The following is an 18,897-nucleotide window of genomic DNA, read 5'->3' on the forward strand; positions in this document are numbered from 1 at the left end:
AAGGCTCAATACACTTCTAAAGATTGAAATGGTACAGAGAACTTTCTCTCATCATATGGAATGAAGCTGGAAATCAGTAACAGGCAGAGAAAGCTGGAAAACTCACGCATGTATGGAAATTAAACAACACTCATAAATAATCAGTGGGTCAGGGAAGAACTTGCAAGAAAAATCAGTAAATATCTCAAGACAAATGAAAATGAGAAACAACATGGTAAAACTTGTGGGATGTTTTGAAAGCAGTGCTGAGAAGGACATTTATATCCCTAAATGCCTTCATTAAAAAAGAAGAGCTAAAATCAAAGACTTAACTGCAAACCTGGAGGAACTAACAAAAGAAAAACAAACTAATCCCATAGCAAGCAGAAGAAAAGAAATAACAAATAATTAGAGGAGAAATAAATGAAACTGAGAATACCAACAACACAATAGAGAGAATTAACAAAACCAAAAGTTGGTTTTTTGAGGGATTAAAAAAATTGACAAACCCTTAGCTAGACTGACAAAGAAAAATAAAAGAGAGAAAATACAAATAAATAGAATCAGAAATAAGGGATACATTACTACTGACCACACAGAAATAAAAAGTTCATGAAAGGATACCATGAACAACATATATGCCAACAAATAAGACAACTTAAATGAAATGCACAAATTCCTAGTAAAACATGAGCAGCATACATTGATGCTAGAGGAAATAGAAGACCTCATGTTACCAAAAGAGAAAATAGAATGAATGAAAAAGAATACCCATGTCTTAATATCCTACCTTGCTTGCTCAACCTGTTGCTTTGCAGGAATGTCACCATCCACCCATGCAATTCCTAAAAATGACTTGACCCAATTTTATCTAACATTCCAGACTTAACTCATGTATTCAGATGTCTGTTCAGCCCTTCTAGTTGTAAGAGAATGTAAATCAGAGAAATGGAAATAATCAAGAAGCCATTGCAATGGGTCAGTGAAAGGTACCAGCCTTATTCAGGCACATGGTACAAGGGAAGCATTTCAGAGACATTGCAGAGATTGCTGTGAGTATGGGTGGGAGAGAAAGTGAGAGGTGAAAGGACCCCATAGCTGATTGCCCTGTCAATATAAGGTAACATATTTATAGAAATAAGCTTTGCTTTTGTGGTTTGGGAATCTTAATTCACTAATGAAATTCTCTCCAAGCTGTCTGGTCCTGAGTCCCTGGGCCTTTTGATAGAGATGCTAAGTACCAACAAACTTCTGGACTTGAGCTTCAGCATCCTACTGACCTCTAATCAACTATATTTATTTCATGCCCTTTTACCTTCTTGTCTGGTACCATTCCCCTGGTTTTTCTCATTTAAAAGTGCTGAGACTCTTGTCTGAAAGACAAGTGATGAGACTGTGGTATGTGATTAATGATGTGTACTGTAAGGCCCCCAAGAGGCAAGAATACATGATGCTTGAGTAACTTTCTTTCCATTCTTACTGCCTCCCTAAAAGGTGTACTTTGTAAATTTGTGTTAATGTGAAAAGGGAACATTCAGGCACCTTTTCTATCCTGCTGATGTGTAGGGCTATTTTTATTTTTTGTTCTTCATTCTTTTTCTGTGCTTGTGATTTTAAAGGTGCCAGACAGACTGCCCTTGCGGCTGGTGTCCCCAATTTCTCCCAAGAATAGGAAAAATACGGGAGACAGCAGATCTGGTCAAGCCTGAGTCCAGCACATTAGCCTCACCCACTCAGGAATGATATTCTCCAAAATGTAAAGGAGAAAATTGTTCCTTATGAATACAGTCCATCTGCTTTCATGGCTGAGAAGACAAAACCATGATGTGCCAGAACTATGACAGTCCAAAGTTTTAAGATCCAACAAGTCACAGTCACTTCTTCCCTCTTAGAAGAAACTAGAATGTTTTTCTCTCCCATCTCCACCTGCAAAATGCCATCATTTAAGGTTTAGCTCAGTTGCCTCTTTCTCCACAAAACCTTTCCTTACATTCTCTCATATATGTTATTCCTTCCACATTTCCATGGCACTTTATCATATGGTGCTTTATACATTTGTCATGTGATTTTTGCCTTGTTAATGACTGCATAAGACAGTGGCGTCGTCTGATCCCTTTTTGTATTCAACCAAAGTAGAATATAGTACTAGGAAAATACTATGGAATAGATAGAAAATTTCTCTTTTCAGCCTGACCTTAAGAACTCTGCTCATACCTCTCCTTTGAACCAGTGACTGAAGTTCTCTTACAGATGTGCGTGGGTGGTCATCAGCCTCTCCATAAACCATGGAGGCTCAGGCTCTTGGATTCCAGTTACTGAACTCTGGGCATCCTTGACCTGAATCAGAACTGCTCCCTCTACCTGCCTCATAGACTCTCATCATTGTTAGTTGATAACGTTCAGGCAGAACTATTTTTTTTTGTCACAAAGTACGGTCCACAGATTATTAGTAGTCCCTAACAAACTCTCAAGGGGTGCAATTTGAAGAAAGTGAAAAAGTAATAAATGAAAATAATTTTGTTAACCTGCATTTAACAAATTCAAAATATAAAATGAAGAAGTTCTTATTAATTATTGCATTCTTAAAAGATGTACATGCATCACAAAATCTGTGGTGATTGGTATGTTTAGCCAGTGATAAGTAACAATGCTATTGAGCTCAGTATTTTCATATCATGTTTTTACTACTTCTGCTAAACTTGCATTTTTCATTATTTTGTATTGTATTATTTCTTCAGTTCAACAAAATAGATAAGTGATTGGAATATGGTTCATTGAAGTAATAATAATAATAATAATAACAACAAAACATACCAAAAATACTACTTTAGAATAACATTATTAATGCAAATTTTAGTGAGCAGGATTACCACATAAATAATAGAAGTTAGTCTGTACATGCTGGGACAAAGGTGATTTTATATGAGCAGGTAAAAAAAAGTTTGAATAGTAACTATGATGATGAATCTTTAAAAAATTAGATTTTCTGATTTGGTGATCCATTTGCTTCTGATGCCTAAGATGTTTTCTGTTATGAGACATTGTCAATGATGGCTGAAACTTTCAGAATTGTAACATTTTCAAACATAGCACAGTGAATTTTCTAGTAAACCTTTTGAGATTTTTTTTTCCCAGAAAAATCACAAAAATAGTGTTATATGTAACATCTTAATTTTGTGTCTAAATTCAGGGAAAGTCCAAACTTTTAAAGGCATCTTTCCACATTATACATCTTATAATAAAAACCAGGTATGAGTTAAGTGTTGTCACAGAAGTTTGTAAAACCAGCCACAAAATTTATTACAAATAATATGCAATAATTATTTTAGCAGATGTCATGAATGTGATATCAAGATTTCATAATACTATCAGCTGTAATGGAGTTTCTAAGAGTTTTTAATTCTTTTCCAGCACTTAATATTTCTTACTTCTTAAACAAAGAAATTAATGATGTACAGTTTGGGCAATATTTAAAAGACACATCCAAATCCTGCAACAGAATAAAAGAAATATTTTCCCGGGCGAAGTACAACCAAAGGGATTAGAAATATTTTTGCCTCTTTTCTCCTAAGCTGAAACCTTTAGCCCTCCATTTTTTAGTGTGAAATGGTTGTCAGTCCAACATGATGGCATGCTGAAAGCAGTCTTCAGTGAGAAATTGCTCCATAATATCAGATCTGGGTTCAGTCGTGATCCGCAGAAGCAGTAAGAGGAAATGCAGCCTAGTGGTTAAAGCAAAGATGCTGAAGCTAGACTGCTTGGGTTTAAAGTTACCTAACCACTTTGTGACTCAGTTTCCTCATCTATGAAATGAGGATAATAGTACCCGCCATGCTGGGTTGTTATGAATATTAAGTAAGTTAATACGTATAGAGGACCTAGAACTGTCCCTGACGCATATGAAGTACTGTGTTTGCTGTAACTTTCAAGTGGCTACAGCTTATTTATAAAAACCTGCAGACACGTGTGACATTCCCAGTGAGCTGTAATTACTTGTTAAGACTTTCTAAGTTAATGGAAGAATAGAATAAGAAGGGAAGCTGAATATAGATCTGACGTCAGGCTCAACTCTCCCATGATGGAGCCCAGATTTAGATATCTGGGTGAAAGACTCAGTAATGCCTCACAGTGATACAACTGTTTCTTGTATTTTATTGTATGTTATTATTTTAAAAATTTTAATGATTTTTTAACCTAAACCCCAAAGTTCATATGTGGGCCAGAAGCCCTATTACTTGATCTAAGAAGGCAGGAATTTTCCAGAACACTGGACTGTACTAGCCCAGGGCTAGTAGAGAATTCAGAACTCTACAATGTGTGAACCTGTTGTAAGATACAGGGATGTTCTAACTAAGAATAAGAGAGATGAGGCTTGTTCTGTGAGGGCCCAGAAGGCAGTCAAAGCTGTCCAAAAATTGAAAGTCTTTCTTGTGATCTGCCTATTGCCCAGGGTTGCAACAGAGCTTTTACAAGCAGGACCTTTGTGAAAGGAACTGGAGTTTGAGTTTAAACCCAGTTCCCTCTGTTTAACTGGATGCATAGACTTTTCAAGAAAAAGCTTTCCTAGACTCTTCTATAGACTGTGCCTTCCACCCTCATGTTCCTCTTATACTCGCATGTGAAATGAGAGGCAGATGGGGTAGAGCGGAATGAGTACTGAACTTGAACTCAGACCTGAGTTTGACTCAGTCACTTTCTGTGGGACCTTGACCTCTGAGGATCAGTTTCTTTGACTGATTCATGCATGTAAAAACCCCATCGTGGGTACATGCCTTCCATGCAGGAGACCTGGGTTCGATTCCCAGACCATGCACCCGAAACAAACAAACAACCCATCTTGCCAGCAAAGGATAGTGGTGGCTCTCCTGATGATCCCTGTGGTGGTGGAGGTGGCAGTAGTAGTGGTTCTACTGCTGCTGACAACATTATAAATCTGCTACCATGTTGGCTTCTTCAGAAGGATTGAAGTATTCCTTGGTTTGTTCTCTTTTTTTGAATAACTTTTTTCTTTTCTTTTTTATCAGAGAAGTTGTAGGTCTACAGAAAAATCATGTATAAAATAGAGGCTCATTTTTAATTTTTATTCTCGCAACGTAACTACAACCTGAACTTCTCCCTTTTAACCGCATCTAAATATAAATACAAGAGCTGATAATTATGTCCCCAATGCTGTGCTACCATCACCATCATCATCACGAAAACTTTTCCACCAGCCCAAATAGGCACTCTGCAATTGAAGCATTAACTCCCCATTCCTTACCCCTATCTCATTCCTTGGTAACCTATATTCTAGTTTCTGAACTCTATGAATTTGCTTATTCTAATTATTTCATATCCATGAGATCTTACAATATTTGTCCTTTTGTGTCTAGCGGGGTTTGTTTTAACAATCAGTCCTTTTCTTTTTTTTTCTTTCAGGCCGCTGTGCTCGCTGTGGGGAAAATGTAGTTGGAGAAGGTACAGGCTGTACTGCCATGGATCAGGTCTTCCATGTGGATTGTTTTACCTGCATCATCTGTAACAATAAGCTCCGTGGGCAGCCTTTCTATGCGGTGGAAAAGAAAGCATACTGTGAACCCTGCTACATTGTAAGTTCCGGACCTTATCCTCAGATGCTTTGTAAAATGTCTTCTTTGGCAGATTACCAATCAATTAAGATAGAATAGAACCATCAGAACTTTCATCTTCCCCAGACCTCAGAATATGTGTGAAATGGTATATTTTCATTTTTTTTTTCTTTGTTTATATCCCCTGGTCACATGAGGTCAAAAAAGTGCCTTGGGTTGGGCTGAACTTCACTCAGTGGTCTGCTGGGAAGATCGTTGACCTGTGGCTTTTAAGCATGTAGGTACAAGCTAGTGTGTTCCTCCCTGAAACATCAGAAGGTTTCCCAAGTATCAAAGTCATGCCTCTTATTATTAGCTTTCACCCTGTATTTGAAGTCTCCAGTATTTTTAGGGAAACTGAAGAGTCTCTGGACTTGTTGGTGTTCTTTCAATCTCCTGGGCCCTTTGAATCACCTCTTTGCTACCCAGGATGTTTCCTACCTCCCATTTCCCAGCAGGTTTTTAATGATGCAGAGAAACCTTTTATTATAGAACACCTTAAAAGGGAAGTGAGTATATCTGCCGACTGGGCTAATAATTCTTTTCTTTTTTTAAAGAACACAGCAGCTGTATATTAATCACATAGCTGGGTGACTCTTTAAAAAATACAGTCATGGTATCTTAGCTTTTTGCAAGGTTACTTAGTCTTAAACTGACACATTAAACTGTCCTCTGATACAGCAATTAGTTGATTAAACACTAATGTTTTTTAAAATATAAATTTCTTTGCTATCCTTCAGCATGATTTTAATTTCTCCATTTAACACCCATTAGTGGAAAAGTGGTGTGTGTTTATATGAAAGATGCAAGGTTTGGTCCTTAGTGCCTTTGCATTTTAACATAAAAGAATACCTAGCACAAGGTCTTTGAAGTTGCACATAGTTTTGCAGAACGAAGGTTCAAATTTATTGCAGAAGTTTCTGGCCTCATTGGTATTTTCCAATAATCTGACAGGTCTGTAACTCTTTGTAGCCATGACATCCATAGCACAGGTTAAATTATAAATTTGTAGGATTAGATATCATTTTGCATCTCTCTCTCTTCTTTTTTTTTTTTTCATTTTGCATCTCTTAAGTTGAGTTTTATTTCATTCTTCTCCCTAGAGGCAACTTAAAACATATATCATCATTATAAAGTCACAGAATGTTAGAGCTGGAAAACAATTCTCAAAATCATTTGACTGATACCTGTCTTTAGAAGTGAGAATACAGAGACATAGAAAGGAAGAAACTGACTTATGTTTTATTATCCGTGTGAGTGCCAGGGCTATACACACTGGGATGCATCCTAGTCCCATTTTTCTTTATAGCAAACACACGGTTTTGGTTTGTCCTAAACAAAATCGCACAGTTTTAGTTTGTCCTGTTGGTCTGGAATCACTGTGGAATAAGTAAATTACATGTAAGGAAAAGTCTAGTAAACAAAAACTTATCTCTTTAGGAAATAAGAATATTTCAAATATTACCCTTTAAAATCTTTCTTGAAAACAGAGAGACTGTACGTAATTCTATGCCTGCATGTAGACTGTCATTCACAATGATTTGAAGCCATTGCTATGAAATTATTTATTGCAGTGAGCTCTGTGGCAGTGATGTCACTGGAGCCCATGGACACCATAGGCTGTTTGTCCTTACACTAATCGGCCAAAGACTGCTGTGTTTTTTGTAGCTCTTGTGACTGGTTTTCATCTGCTTTTAACTAGACTGTTGTAAGACAGTATAACATGTTGTGAAGAACATAGGTTTAAATTTAACCCAATTCCTTAAAACCGTCATCTCCTTGGGAAAGTTACTAGATCTTTCTAAACCTCACTTTCCTTACCTATATAATAGGATAATTGCAGTTTTTACCCAAAGGGTTATGAAAATGGAGGAAATCCATGTAAAACACACCTTGCCTGATCAGGAAATGGTGATGGAATACATGTTATTCTGAGATTTATTTTTATAAGATCTCTGTACCTTTGTAATATTTCTGAATGTGAGGACCTGACATGTTGCAGTGAGATGCATGGGTGTTTTGGTTTGCTAAAGCTGCCAGAATTCGATATACCAGAAATTAATTGGCTTTTTCAAAGGGATTTATTAGGTTACAGATTTATAGTTCTAAGGCTGTGAAAATGTCCAAATTAAAGCACTATCAAGAGGATACCTTCTCTGAGGAAAGGTTGCTGCCATCTGCCTCGGTCACATGGAAAAGGCACATGGTGACATCTGCTGGTCCTTCATTCTAAAATGTCTCTGTGGGTATTTTCCTTCTCTCTTAGCTTCTCTCAGCTCTGAGCGCTCTCCAGAATGTTTCTTCCTTAAAGGGCTCCAGTAAATGGATTAAGACCCACCTTGAATGGGTGGGGTCACATTTTCATGGAAACCACCTAATCATAAGGTCTCACTCAATAGGTCTGCCCCCACAAATTGAGTTAAAAGAACGTGACTTCTCTGGGGTACATAGATTCAAACCAGCACAATGGACTTTAGGAAAATTGTTTTAACCTCTCAGAAAGTACTGCATTCCCATTTTAAAAAGTTCTGCTTCCTTTCCTGAGTGTATAACAAGGTTAAAGAAAGTTTAATCTAACTAAATAATGGGTTTCTAAAATGTGTAGTTTTGGGTCTCAATCACTACTGCAGGCATAGGATCTCTCTGACTCTTTGATGCCAGCTTTGGTGTCCGTTACTACACTATTCTTATAACAGGAACACCTACCTAGGGAATATTTAATTACATACTTAGAATAACTGGGAGAATTCAAATAATGGAAAGTCTTGCCATCCTGTTTCACTTATTTCCCTCATAAGAACCTTTAATCAAGATTTTTTTTTTAATGAAATCTATCCATGGTAACTCTAAACTGTAATTTAATTCTTATCAGAATTTGTTTAAGCATTACTCAGAGATCCGTGTTCAGTATTGATTTCACAATTCAGCACAGCTCTGAGATCGATGTATTACCACTTTAATTTCTTCTGAACTATCATAAACCCAATAAGTTGCACATGAGCAATGCAAAGAAGGAGTTTTCTTTTTTGGGGGGTGGGAGAGAGAATAGTGGGGAATAAAATGAAACAAATGTGTTTTGAAGATAAAAGCAGTATTCAGGAGGAGCTTAGAGCTATGGGTGTCTCTTTCAGAGCCAAAGCCCCCTTAGAATAGACAGGAAAAATCTGAGTCATCTAAATCGTTTCATATCACACTGGTGGAAATTAATGCCCTAAAAACATCCTTCACCGGCAGGCCACAGTGGCTCAGCAGGCAAGAACGCTTGCCTGCCATACCAGAGGACCCGGATTCGATTTCCGGTCCCTGCCCATGTAAAAAAAACAAAAAAAAAAATCCTTCACAAAGCACACACAGCAGAGAGAGGCGGGCAGCAAGCATCGCTCTGTGCTCCTTTTTCTTTATTTTACTTATAGAATTAAAATATTGAAGATAGCTCCTTAGTTGATTATTTTTGTGTAAGGTACACTTATGTTTGATCCAGAGCTCAGATATGAAATATGAGGCATGCTAATATAAATTAAATTTATTTGCTTAAATAAATTGTTCATTGATCAAACTAATTTAGATTTTTAAAGTAAACACTAAAATAGTTTTGAGAGAAATGCACTAGTAGTACCTTCAACTTGCATTCAGTAATGATTCATATTTTTCTATAGTTTCTCAAAATCTTAATCCTTGCACATAGTTGTATTCAACAACCTTGATTTGATAAAGCCTTGTAATTGTCCCCTTAATCATTTTATACATGCTTTGTTTCTATTTTTGAATAACTTAGTGTATTTGTATGCTGTTTTCTATTGTTAATAATCTTCCTTTTTAGCATTATATCTGTTTAATTTTCCATTGTGTTTAAATAATACATTTTAAAACCATTTGCCACTCAAAAGGTGTTGAGTATTTTCCAACCCTTTTGTATTTTAAATAACATCCTATAACTAAAATTTTCACATTTTTTAGTTTGAATTACTTTCTTAGCATGACTTCTTTTATTTATATTACCAATTATTTATATTTTTAAATAATTTAGGGAACTTAAGCTTTACCCTGTTAGATGTCTTTATTTTCCAGTTTACAAAGCTATGAGCAGTGAGTAACTATGTTGAACTGCAATCTTTCCACTATCAGATTTTCATGGTTATATTTATACCAGTTTAATAAGTGCGTTATGGTAACTCATAGTAGTGTTAATTTGAGTTTGTGTACTTATTAGCAAAATCAAAGAAATGGTTTTCTACTTTGGTGATATATTTCTTGAAAGCTCAGCTTTGATTGTTCTCAAAGGTTTATGTAAATGCACAGATTAAAATTAAGAGTGGGGCAGTGCAACAGTGACTCAGTGGCAGAATCTTCACCTGCCATGCCGGAGACCCGGGTTCAATTCCCGGTGTCTGCCCAAGCAAAAAAAAAAAAAAATTAAGAGCAGTAAAATTTCCTTGAAGTAAGTGGGTTAAATAGAATATGTTAATTCTAGTCCTAGACCTCCTGGTATGACCGTGGGTTAGGCATTGAACTTTTCTGAACCAGTACCCTCATCAATTAAAGGGAGATATGAACTCTTCCCTGCCTTCAAAGAGACAGCATAAACAAGTTCATGGAAATATTATTTTGTAAATCATGAAGCCATTTACTGATATAAGGGCTTAATCTAATCAATAGCATTCTTATCATTGTTTTCCCCTTAGCATTATGGATACAGTATAGAAACCCTTTAATTTGGGGTAATTTTCTGGCTGCAGTTGCTATGGATATACAGAAATAAATAGATGTCAGGGAAGAAGTATGAGGACAGATTTGAGAAGAAGAGGCTCATGCTAAGCTTAGGAAGATTGTATGTCAGTATAAAGGGCAACAACGATACTTCCTGCTTATGTGCCCTTCTACCCTTAAGGAGACTGGCTTAGCCCTATATCAAGTTTTAGCAAAAGAATCGCCGCTCCCCCCTCAGCCTTGCCGGGGAGTCTGGGCCAAGGGACGCAGAGATTCTCAGCAAGTCTGTATACGAAGTGGCAGCCAAAGCTCCTCTCCTAAACCAGGGCTCTTACTAAGAGAAATAAGTGGATCGAATCCAACTCCTAACTCTCCTGCTGTGAAAGTCATTACAGACATTTTTATTAAGTTGAAATGTGAGTGATTAAAGGGCCTCTGGAAATAGAAGGCCAACTGCACAGGAGTCTAAGCACTTAAAGTACCTGAACTTGGCACATTCATGGCAAACACACTCGCAGCCTTTTGCTCCTTTATGTCACTAAATGGCTACTGTTAAAACATCCTTACCTTTCAACCTACATTGAGAGACAGGTTTGTGTACCTCTGCTGGTAAGTTACTCTCTTTTATATGCTCTATCCCTCCTAATAAAATGTTTTAGAAGCAGCTATGGCCAGTGCTTTATGTAAGCACTGGAAAAAGAGAACCGAGAGTTTAAAGCTGAAAATGTCCGTGAATGTGAACTTCCCACCTTGTCTTTTCTTATCGCCCTCCTCTGCTCTCTCATCTCCAAGGAGTGTTCATGCTAAGCTTGTCTCTCTCTTATCACACACGCACACTCACAGATCAACTTTCTTCTTAAAGTCCTTCTTGATCTCTACATCATCATCCCATAAGCACTCTCCTAGGAAAGAGGAAAAATAGTTCAAGAAAGAAGAAACTTTGTCAAGTACTCTCTTGAGAGGTTTAACCATGCTAGTATCTAGGAATAGTTATCTCTTCCATTTGTACTGCCCCTTACATTTTACAGTGCTCCTGAGCATCTATTATTGCATATTATTATATCTATTAGGACACCGTGAACTACACAAGGGGGAGATTATCAATCCCATTTATAAATTTGGCTTTGAAATGCTCAAAGTAAGAGAGGGCAAAGACTAGGAACAGATCTACTGACTTGCAATTTATTGCTGGCTCAACGCTACTCCCCTGCCACTAAATGTTCAATGTCCTAAAAGCATGAAGATACTGATAGCACCCCACTCCCCACATTTAAAATGAGCTGTGATTATAGTCTTCTATTTCCAAGATTTTAATTGATGACTGAGCAAATCATGCCTTCCTGTATTATAGAAACTGAAATACTGCAGACAAACTCCCATAAGCCCCCATACTTTTCTTGACTGTTTCCTGTTGCTTTCCCTGAAATGCCTGAAATTAAGTGAAAAACCTTTTTTTGTTGTTGCTTAAAAAAATCACAATAAAAACATATTTAGTGCTTTAATTTATGCATTAACTTTGGCAAAGTACTTCTTTATCTCATTTTATCCTGTAATGATCCTAGGAAATAGGTACAGTTATTATTGCTTTCATTTCTAGAGGAAAGAAACTTGAGTCTCAGAAAAAAGCTTGCTCAGTTCATAGATCATGAATGTCAGAAGCAGGACTTCTGGTTTATTCTTAAGTTCAAGCTTTCCATGTAACTTATAAAAATCACTAGAAATTTCGTTATTTGTTACTAGGTTTCTCATTTTCCTAATTTGCTATTTTTCCCTCTATTACTATTTCTTTTAATGTAAAGTTAAAAAATAGTTAAACAAAACTCTAAATTTCATAGATTTGGCTTTTTCCTGATTTTTAGTTATGTTAAAGCATTATTGAGCTCAGAATTTAAAAATCTTTCTTAAAGTAGTTATTAATTTTCCAGCATCCTTTTTTAAGTCCTATATGCTCATTAGAGAAAATTTTGAAAGAAAGTTCAAAAACTAGGCAATAATTCCCCCTCTCAATACAATCACATTTCCATTTCACCACAGATACTTTTTCTGTTTCTATATACCTGTTTGTATGGATATTTGTATTTAGGAATAACCGTATATCTATATACAGGTAGTTACATAAGCACAAGGACACAGTACACTCACATACACACAGTGATACCATACCATATATACCAAATAGTGACTTGCTTTTGTTACATAACGTTATATCAGATTTGACCCTCTACGGAAATAGTCTCTTTTAAATATCCCATGGGCATTCCAAAAGAGTGCGTGTCACTGTGTTAGTCAGGATTTTCCAGGGAAACAGAACTGACAGGAAATATGTGTGTATGTATATTTGTAAACATTTTAAGATTTATTATAGAAATTGGTTCACACTACTGTGGGGATTGACAAGTCCAAATTCCATAGGACAGGCTACAATTCAGGAACTCCATTGTAGCTTTCAGTGAATTCCCCAGAAGAAGCTAGCTGGCTGAAGTGGAGATTGAAATTCTTCTTTCTAACAGCTGAAATCATCAGTTCTCCCTTTAAGGCCTTCAGCTGATTGGATAAGACTTCTCTCATTGCTAATGCTGTCTCCTTAATTGATTGTAGATGTAATCTACATAGATACAATCAATTGCCCAATGATTCTAAATCATGAAATATCCTCACAATACCAATCAGGCCAGTGCTTGCTTGACCAAACACTGGACACCATAACCTAGCCAAGTAGACACATGAACTTAACCATCACAATCACCTACACACCCTTTCTGAAAAAGCTACTCAAAGAAATGTCTCAGCAAACAAATTAATCAAACTGAGGGCAATCCAGAACAAATAAAGATGGTGATATGCAGTGAACTAATAATCTAGCAATTCAAAATAAAAGACAAGCATACATGTAACAGTAAGTTCAGAGGAAAAGAAAATAATATTAGTTACCTACTTTATATTGTCAAAGTTTAGATGGAATATGTAGGCAGTTCCTACTTTGGCTGGCAGAGTTGCACACGGCACTGCAGTAAAGCAAGAGGTGTATAAAAGAATAAGCAAATAAACACACTATTGGGATAAAAAATTCTTAGAAAGTAGTGATGATAAAAGTGCAAGGTAATGTGAATGGGGCGGAGTCAAAATAGAATTCCAAGTAAAGCTAGTATTGCTCATTGCAACAAGAAAGAGTGCAAATAAATTAACCTTAAAAGATAGGAAAAAATCAACAAAACCAAACCAAAGGAAAAAGTAATTAATGAAAATAAAAGCAGCAATTGATAAATTGAAAGATACTAGATTTTTTAGGTCCAAGAGTTGATTCTTCGAAAAGAGCAATAAAATAAACATTTCAGTAAAGATAAAAGAAAGCAAAACTTACAGAAAATTAGGAATTAAAAAGAAGCTCTAAGCAAATCTATAGGAGACATTTTAAAATTATTACACTTAAAATTTTGCACAAAAGAGGCTATTTTCTGTGCAAATCTAGCAGGGGAGGAAAACTTGAAAAATTGTACAAAAGTGGATGAAACAAAGAGCTAAAGACCCAGGAAATTTCACTAACAGAATTTTTCAGATCAAAGAAGAGCTAATTCCTTTGCCATTTCAACTTTCAGAGCCTAGCAAGAGTAAAGAGGCTTCCCAAACTATTTTATAAAGCTAGCATGATCCTGATAATAATATCTAATATAGGTTGCCTACAGAAGAAAACTCTAATTTATACAAACACACAGAAATCCTAATGAAAAGATTAGCAAATTGAATGTCTTGTAATAAAAAACATGGCCAAATTCAGATTATTCTATGATTGCACTGTTGGGGCTGTTAGGATACTTTTAACATAATTCATTATATTGATGTGTCTGGATATAGCATAGACTAACTAGACAGTCAAATCCATAGATGCTAAGGACATTAAGTGAAATTTATCAAACCTTCTAATTTAAAAACAAAAGCGTCTTCAATAACACCAAAGAACTTCCAAGGAAAATTGAAAAAAAAGGATGTGTGTTTAAATGAGATTCACTTATGGCCATCCTTCTCTCTGGATCCAGATATGCCCTGAATAACGACTCCTATATTAATATTCCTTTTTTTTGGCATGAACCGTACTGGGATTTGAATAATAATGCCCTTGTCTTTCTAGTGTTTGTAATGGAAATTGAGAAATAGAGAAGAAATATTTAAGTATATGTCAATTCATTATGTAATATTTCAAACATAAATATATAAAGCATAGTATGGTAAAGGTACATGTACCCATCAGTCCAATTAAGGAAATAAAAACGTTAGGAATTCAGTTTAAGTCCCTTGGGTCCTCATCCTTGCTCACGCTCCCCAAATTTCCTAACAGAAAGGTAGCCTTGACTCTAAACTTGTATTTTCTTTTTAGTCATATCCATACATGTCTTTATATTTTACTACATAAATAAATCTCTGAACAATGCATAGTGTGTTCTGTATTTAGTGTTTCATAATTTTAAGTGAATGGCAGTGTGGTGGTTAGATTCAGTTGTCAACTTGGCCAGGTGAAGGTGCCTGTATCTATGGCTGTGGTCATGAGCCGATGGCGTGTGAACCTCATCTGTTGCTGATTACATCTGCAGTCAGCTAGCAGCCGTGCCTGCTGCAATGAATGATGTTTGATTTAATTGGCTGGTGCTTAAATGAGAGAGCATAAGGTAGCCCAGCCCAAGCAGCTCAGCACTCGCAGCTCAGCCTAGGCCTTTGGAGATGCAGAAAATCACCCCAAGGAAAGTTGTTGGAACCCAGAGGCCTGGAGAGAAGGCCAGAAGAGATCACCCTGTGCCTTCCCACATAAGGAAGAACCTCAGTGGAAAGTTAGCTGCCTTCTCTCTTAGTTAGTTAGTTATTTCACTAGAACTAATGAAATAAATCCCCTTTTATTAAAAGCCAATCAGTCTCTGGTGTGTTGCATTCTGGCAGCTAGCAAACTAGAACAGTATATCATATATATTTTTCTGATACTTGATTATTCACTGAATATTATGTATGAGATAAAAATGGAGAACTCCTTACAGATGATATGATCACTTTTCTAGAAAGCCTAAGAAAATATAAAGTATTACAAATAATGTAAGCTTAGTATGCTGCCAAAATAAAATGATATATTTAAGTTTAGAAAATACAACAGGGAAGACTTCTGTACAGAGAAGCTACAAAAACAAATTATAAAATACCTAAGTTAAAAACATTAAAAGTGTAAAGGATCAAAGTGAAGAATGCTATAAAATTTTACAGGGTAATTAACTCATGAGCAGAATAATTTTGGAATTGAATATACTTTGGAAAGTACCTCTCCCTTTAACAAGCACTTGTATTATCACCCTATAATTATAAAACAGCAACGCTTTCAGTGGGGGAACAAATAGTCACTACCCTGTCCTTTGCTAATGGTATTTATTTAGACCTTTTCCCCAAATAGCTCCCAGCCCTTTGCTGATCTTGGTTACTGTTTGTCACATCCCTAAAAGCTCCAGGAAGGCACTTACTGGGAGGGAAAATGAGGCACATACCTAAAAATAGGTTGACCAGAAACAACAGAGAGGCCAAGCTGGACATAACCTTTCCTCCCAGTTCTTATCCCAAACTACATTAACTTATTTCTGTTGTCATAGAATTAGAATGTTTTTAGGGGCCAGAAGGAACCCTGGAAATTTAAACTGTCCTTTTATGGCTGAGGAAAGTAAAACCCAAGAAAGATTTGCCTGAGTTTATATGGTTTACTAATGGCAGAGGTGGGAATAGAACTGGGATCCATTATGATACCTTCAAAGAACTGCTTTCTTTGGGACCAACATGAAGAGGTTTAACCATAGGTGGTTACAGGTCCAGAGAGACGGCCCTAGAAAATGTTGGATTCAGTCAGTTTGGGTTGGGCAGTGTTTGCTTCAGCCCTATAAGGATGGAGGGTCTCAGATTTCCAGGTTAAATGCCTCTGAAACTTTTTTTGCTGGAATCTTCCCATTGCCCTAGTTTGTTTATTTTTAAATCAAGCATGAACTCACCGCTCGGTGTTTGCCAGAGTTTGGATGAATGTCAGCATCAGTCCACTGTAATAATGGTTTAAGATTATTTAATCTCATTACTTATACACTTCATTAGGCTGAGTGAATTGTTGGCAGTGGTTCAGTAAACTTCCTCCTTTAAAGATAAAAGGATGGAAAGAAAATAGGGAAGGAGTCTGTTCCTCATTTTCTTTCATATTTATCTTATATCTGTTAAAGGATAAAGGAATGATAATTACCCAGCTACAGCTGGTATTAGTAGGGTCTTCTGAATGCCTCCGCACCATTAGAAGAGAGAAATACCTATAACTTTACATTTTCAAATAGAAACAAAAAGGATCGGAGCTGAGAAGAGTATGTGTCTGTGTGATGATGTACTATATAAAATCAACCTTAAAAATAAACTCGAGGGTGGGCCACAGTGGCTCAGTGGCAGAGTTCTTGCCTGCCATGCCAGAGACCCGGGTTCGATTCCTGATGCCTGCCCATGCCAAAAGAAAAACTTGAAATAGGTAAGGTCCTTCATTTAGCAGGCCTGGTGTGAGGCAGCGAGGGAATTTGAAGAAAGAATATGGAATTTAATGCCAGGCTGGGTTCATTCCCAGCTTGGCCAGTTACTTTTCTGTATTTGTTTCATTTCTTTTACTTTAAATTCCCCCATGTATGGATTAAAGTAGTATTTCTTCTTACTTCACATTGTGTTATGTGGACTAAAGGAGAATTCAGGAAGGATGACAGGGCTAAACAGAAATGAAAATGTAGGGAGTTTTGAGCAGGGGAGTAACTGTGCCAGGGCCTTGCCCCAGGGACTTACAAGCAAAACCTACAAAGGAAGGTTTTGCCTAACTTGAGTCACCAAAGAGCAATTAAGAGTCCGAAAGCACGACCTCTGGAAAAAAATGTTACCTGCACACTGCCGGTGCGAGCGCTCGCAGAATCTGAGTTAGGAGGCCCTGGAAACTTGTTTTCCTAAAATGTGGTCAGAGATCACCTGCTTCACAGTCACCCTGAAGTCCTTATTTAAAAAGCAAAGTTTTGGGCCCCTCCCCAGAATTTCTACTGAAGGAGCCAGGAAATCTGTATCTTTTACAAGGCAATAGGGAGATTGTTTATGCACATTCAAGTTTGAGAATTCACTGAACCTGTACTTCCAGCCCGGCTTGTACAAGAAATGACCTCCAAATTCTTGTCCATTTCCCCCCCATCCCTCCCCTATACATTCTTGACAACACTTGGCCAAACTGCCTTCTTTTCCCCCTGACATCAATGTCTTAGATGTCTCTGTACCAAGGCTCTTATCTGCCTTCTCCTTTCTCCATCGTACGTACATTTCTATCAACCGGCCTAAAAACCAGAGCTTTCCTGGAATTTCCCCGACTTGATGTAGCCTTTCCTGAGCACGAAAAGCTTTGTTTCTGCCTCTCACATTGGATTTGAACAGAGCGCAACTGGTTATATATGTTGTCTGAATCCTTCACCTTCCCTTACTAGTTTAAGACCCTTTAAACAGCGTATGCATAGAGGAGGAAGAGGGAAAGGTGGGCAGGAGGGTCACACCTGATTTTCCTTTGTCTTGTCCATGGTCCTTAGAGTTCTTTTCATAGTAAGTACGGCTATTGCTTCTTTGATAGTGGGGGGGTATGGAGGGGGTTGGGAGGGGGATGCTATTTCATTCTAGATCCCAATATCTCCTCCCAAAGTCATTGACTCACAAACTCTCTGCTTGCCCTTTGGGATACCTTGGACTTGAGACTCTGTGTTGTATGTATAAGAAGAAAAGAGAAAAAATTGGTTCCAGGAGCCTATGAGCAGAGTCAATGGTGAAATGTAAATATAAAAAATGGAAGGGAGGGCGGGCCGCGGTGGCTCAGCGGGCAAGAGTGCTTGCCTGCCATGCCGGAGGACCCCGGTTCGATTCCCGGCCCCAGCCCATGTAAAAAACAAACAAACAAACAAAATATAATAAAATAAGAAAATGTTTAAAGATGTTTCCCTTTCTTCCTCCTTTCCTTCCTTCTGTCCGTCCTTCCTTCTCTGTCTTTCTTCCTTCCTTCTATCCTTCCTTCCTTCTCTGTCTTAAAAAAAAAAAAAAAAAAAAAAAAAAAAAAAAAAAATGGAAGGGAAAGATTTGATAATTAAGCCAGCTGTCTAGCTTCCAGCTGTAGAATTATCATAAGAGCTGCTGCTTTCAAGGTCAAATGCAGAGACCTGACTTGCACATGAAAATTGCCAAGGACTCTAAGTGGAGTTCTCTGATGTTCTGATGACTTTGAATCAAACATGGCAATTTCCTCCCACAGCCAACCTTACTTTAAAAAAAAAAAAAAAAAAAGTCTTGTTCTTGGATCTCTTCTTTTGCTAACCTTCCTGCAGAGTAAGAAAGTTGGCTGAAGCTGACTTCATCCTTACAGTGAGGCACGTGGTCTATTTTGAACACTTTCTAATGTAATATTGTTGATTTGTAAAGAATATTTGTTGAGTGAGGGTTTTTTTTTTCCTTTAGTTTACAGATTATTTAATAATTCAGTCTCCTAAACTTATAGTCTGGGGAAACAGGAGGCCAAAAGACTTGCTTGGGGTGCCGCAGTGGACTGGAT

At 37.1% G+C, this 18,897-nt stretch overlaps 1 protein-coding gene across 7 annotated transcripts in view; it reads left to right on the forward strand.

Moving 5' to 3' along the window:
- LPP (LIM domain containing preferred translocation partner in lipoma) overlaps window positions 1-18,897 on the forward strand; it is a 696,418-nt gene that overhangs the window by 588,370 nt on the left and 89,151 nt on the right. For all 7 annotated transcript variants that reach the window (XM_077117865.1, XM_077117860.1, XM_077117864.1 and 4 more), the window contains one exon: window positions 5,398-5,567. In XM_077117865.1, coding sequence (XP_076973980.1) covers window positions 5,398-5,567 — 170 coding nt within the window. The remainder of the gene's footprint in view (window positions 1-5,397; window positions 5,568-18,897) is intronic.

The sequence above is a fragment of the Tamandua tetradactyla genome, chromosome 10, assembly GCF_023851605.1.
Source record: "Tamandua tetradactyla isolate mTamTet1 chromosome 10, mTamTet1.pri, whole genome shotgun sequence".
Classification (NCBI taxonomy): domain Eukaryota; kingdom Metazoa; phylum Chordata; class Mammalia; order Pilosa; family Myrmecophagidae; genus Tamandua; species Tamandua tetradactyla.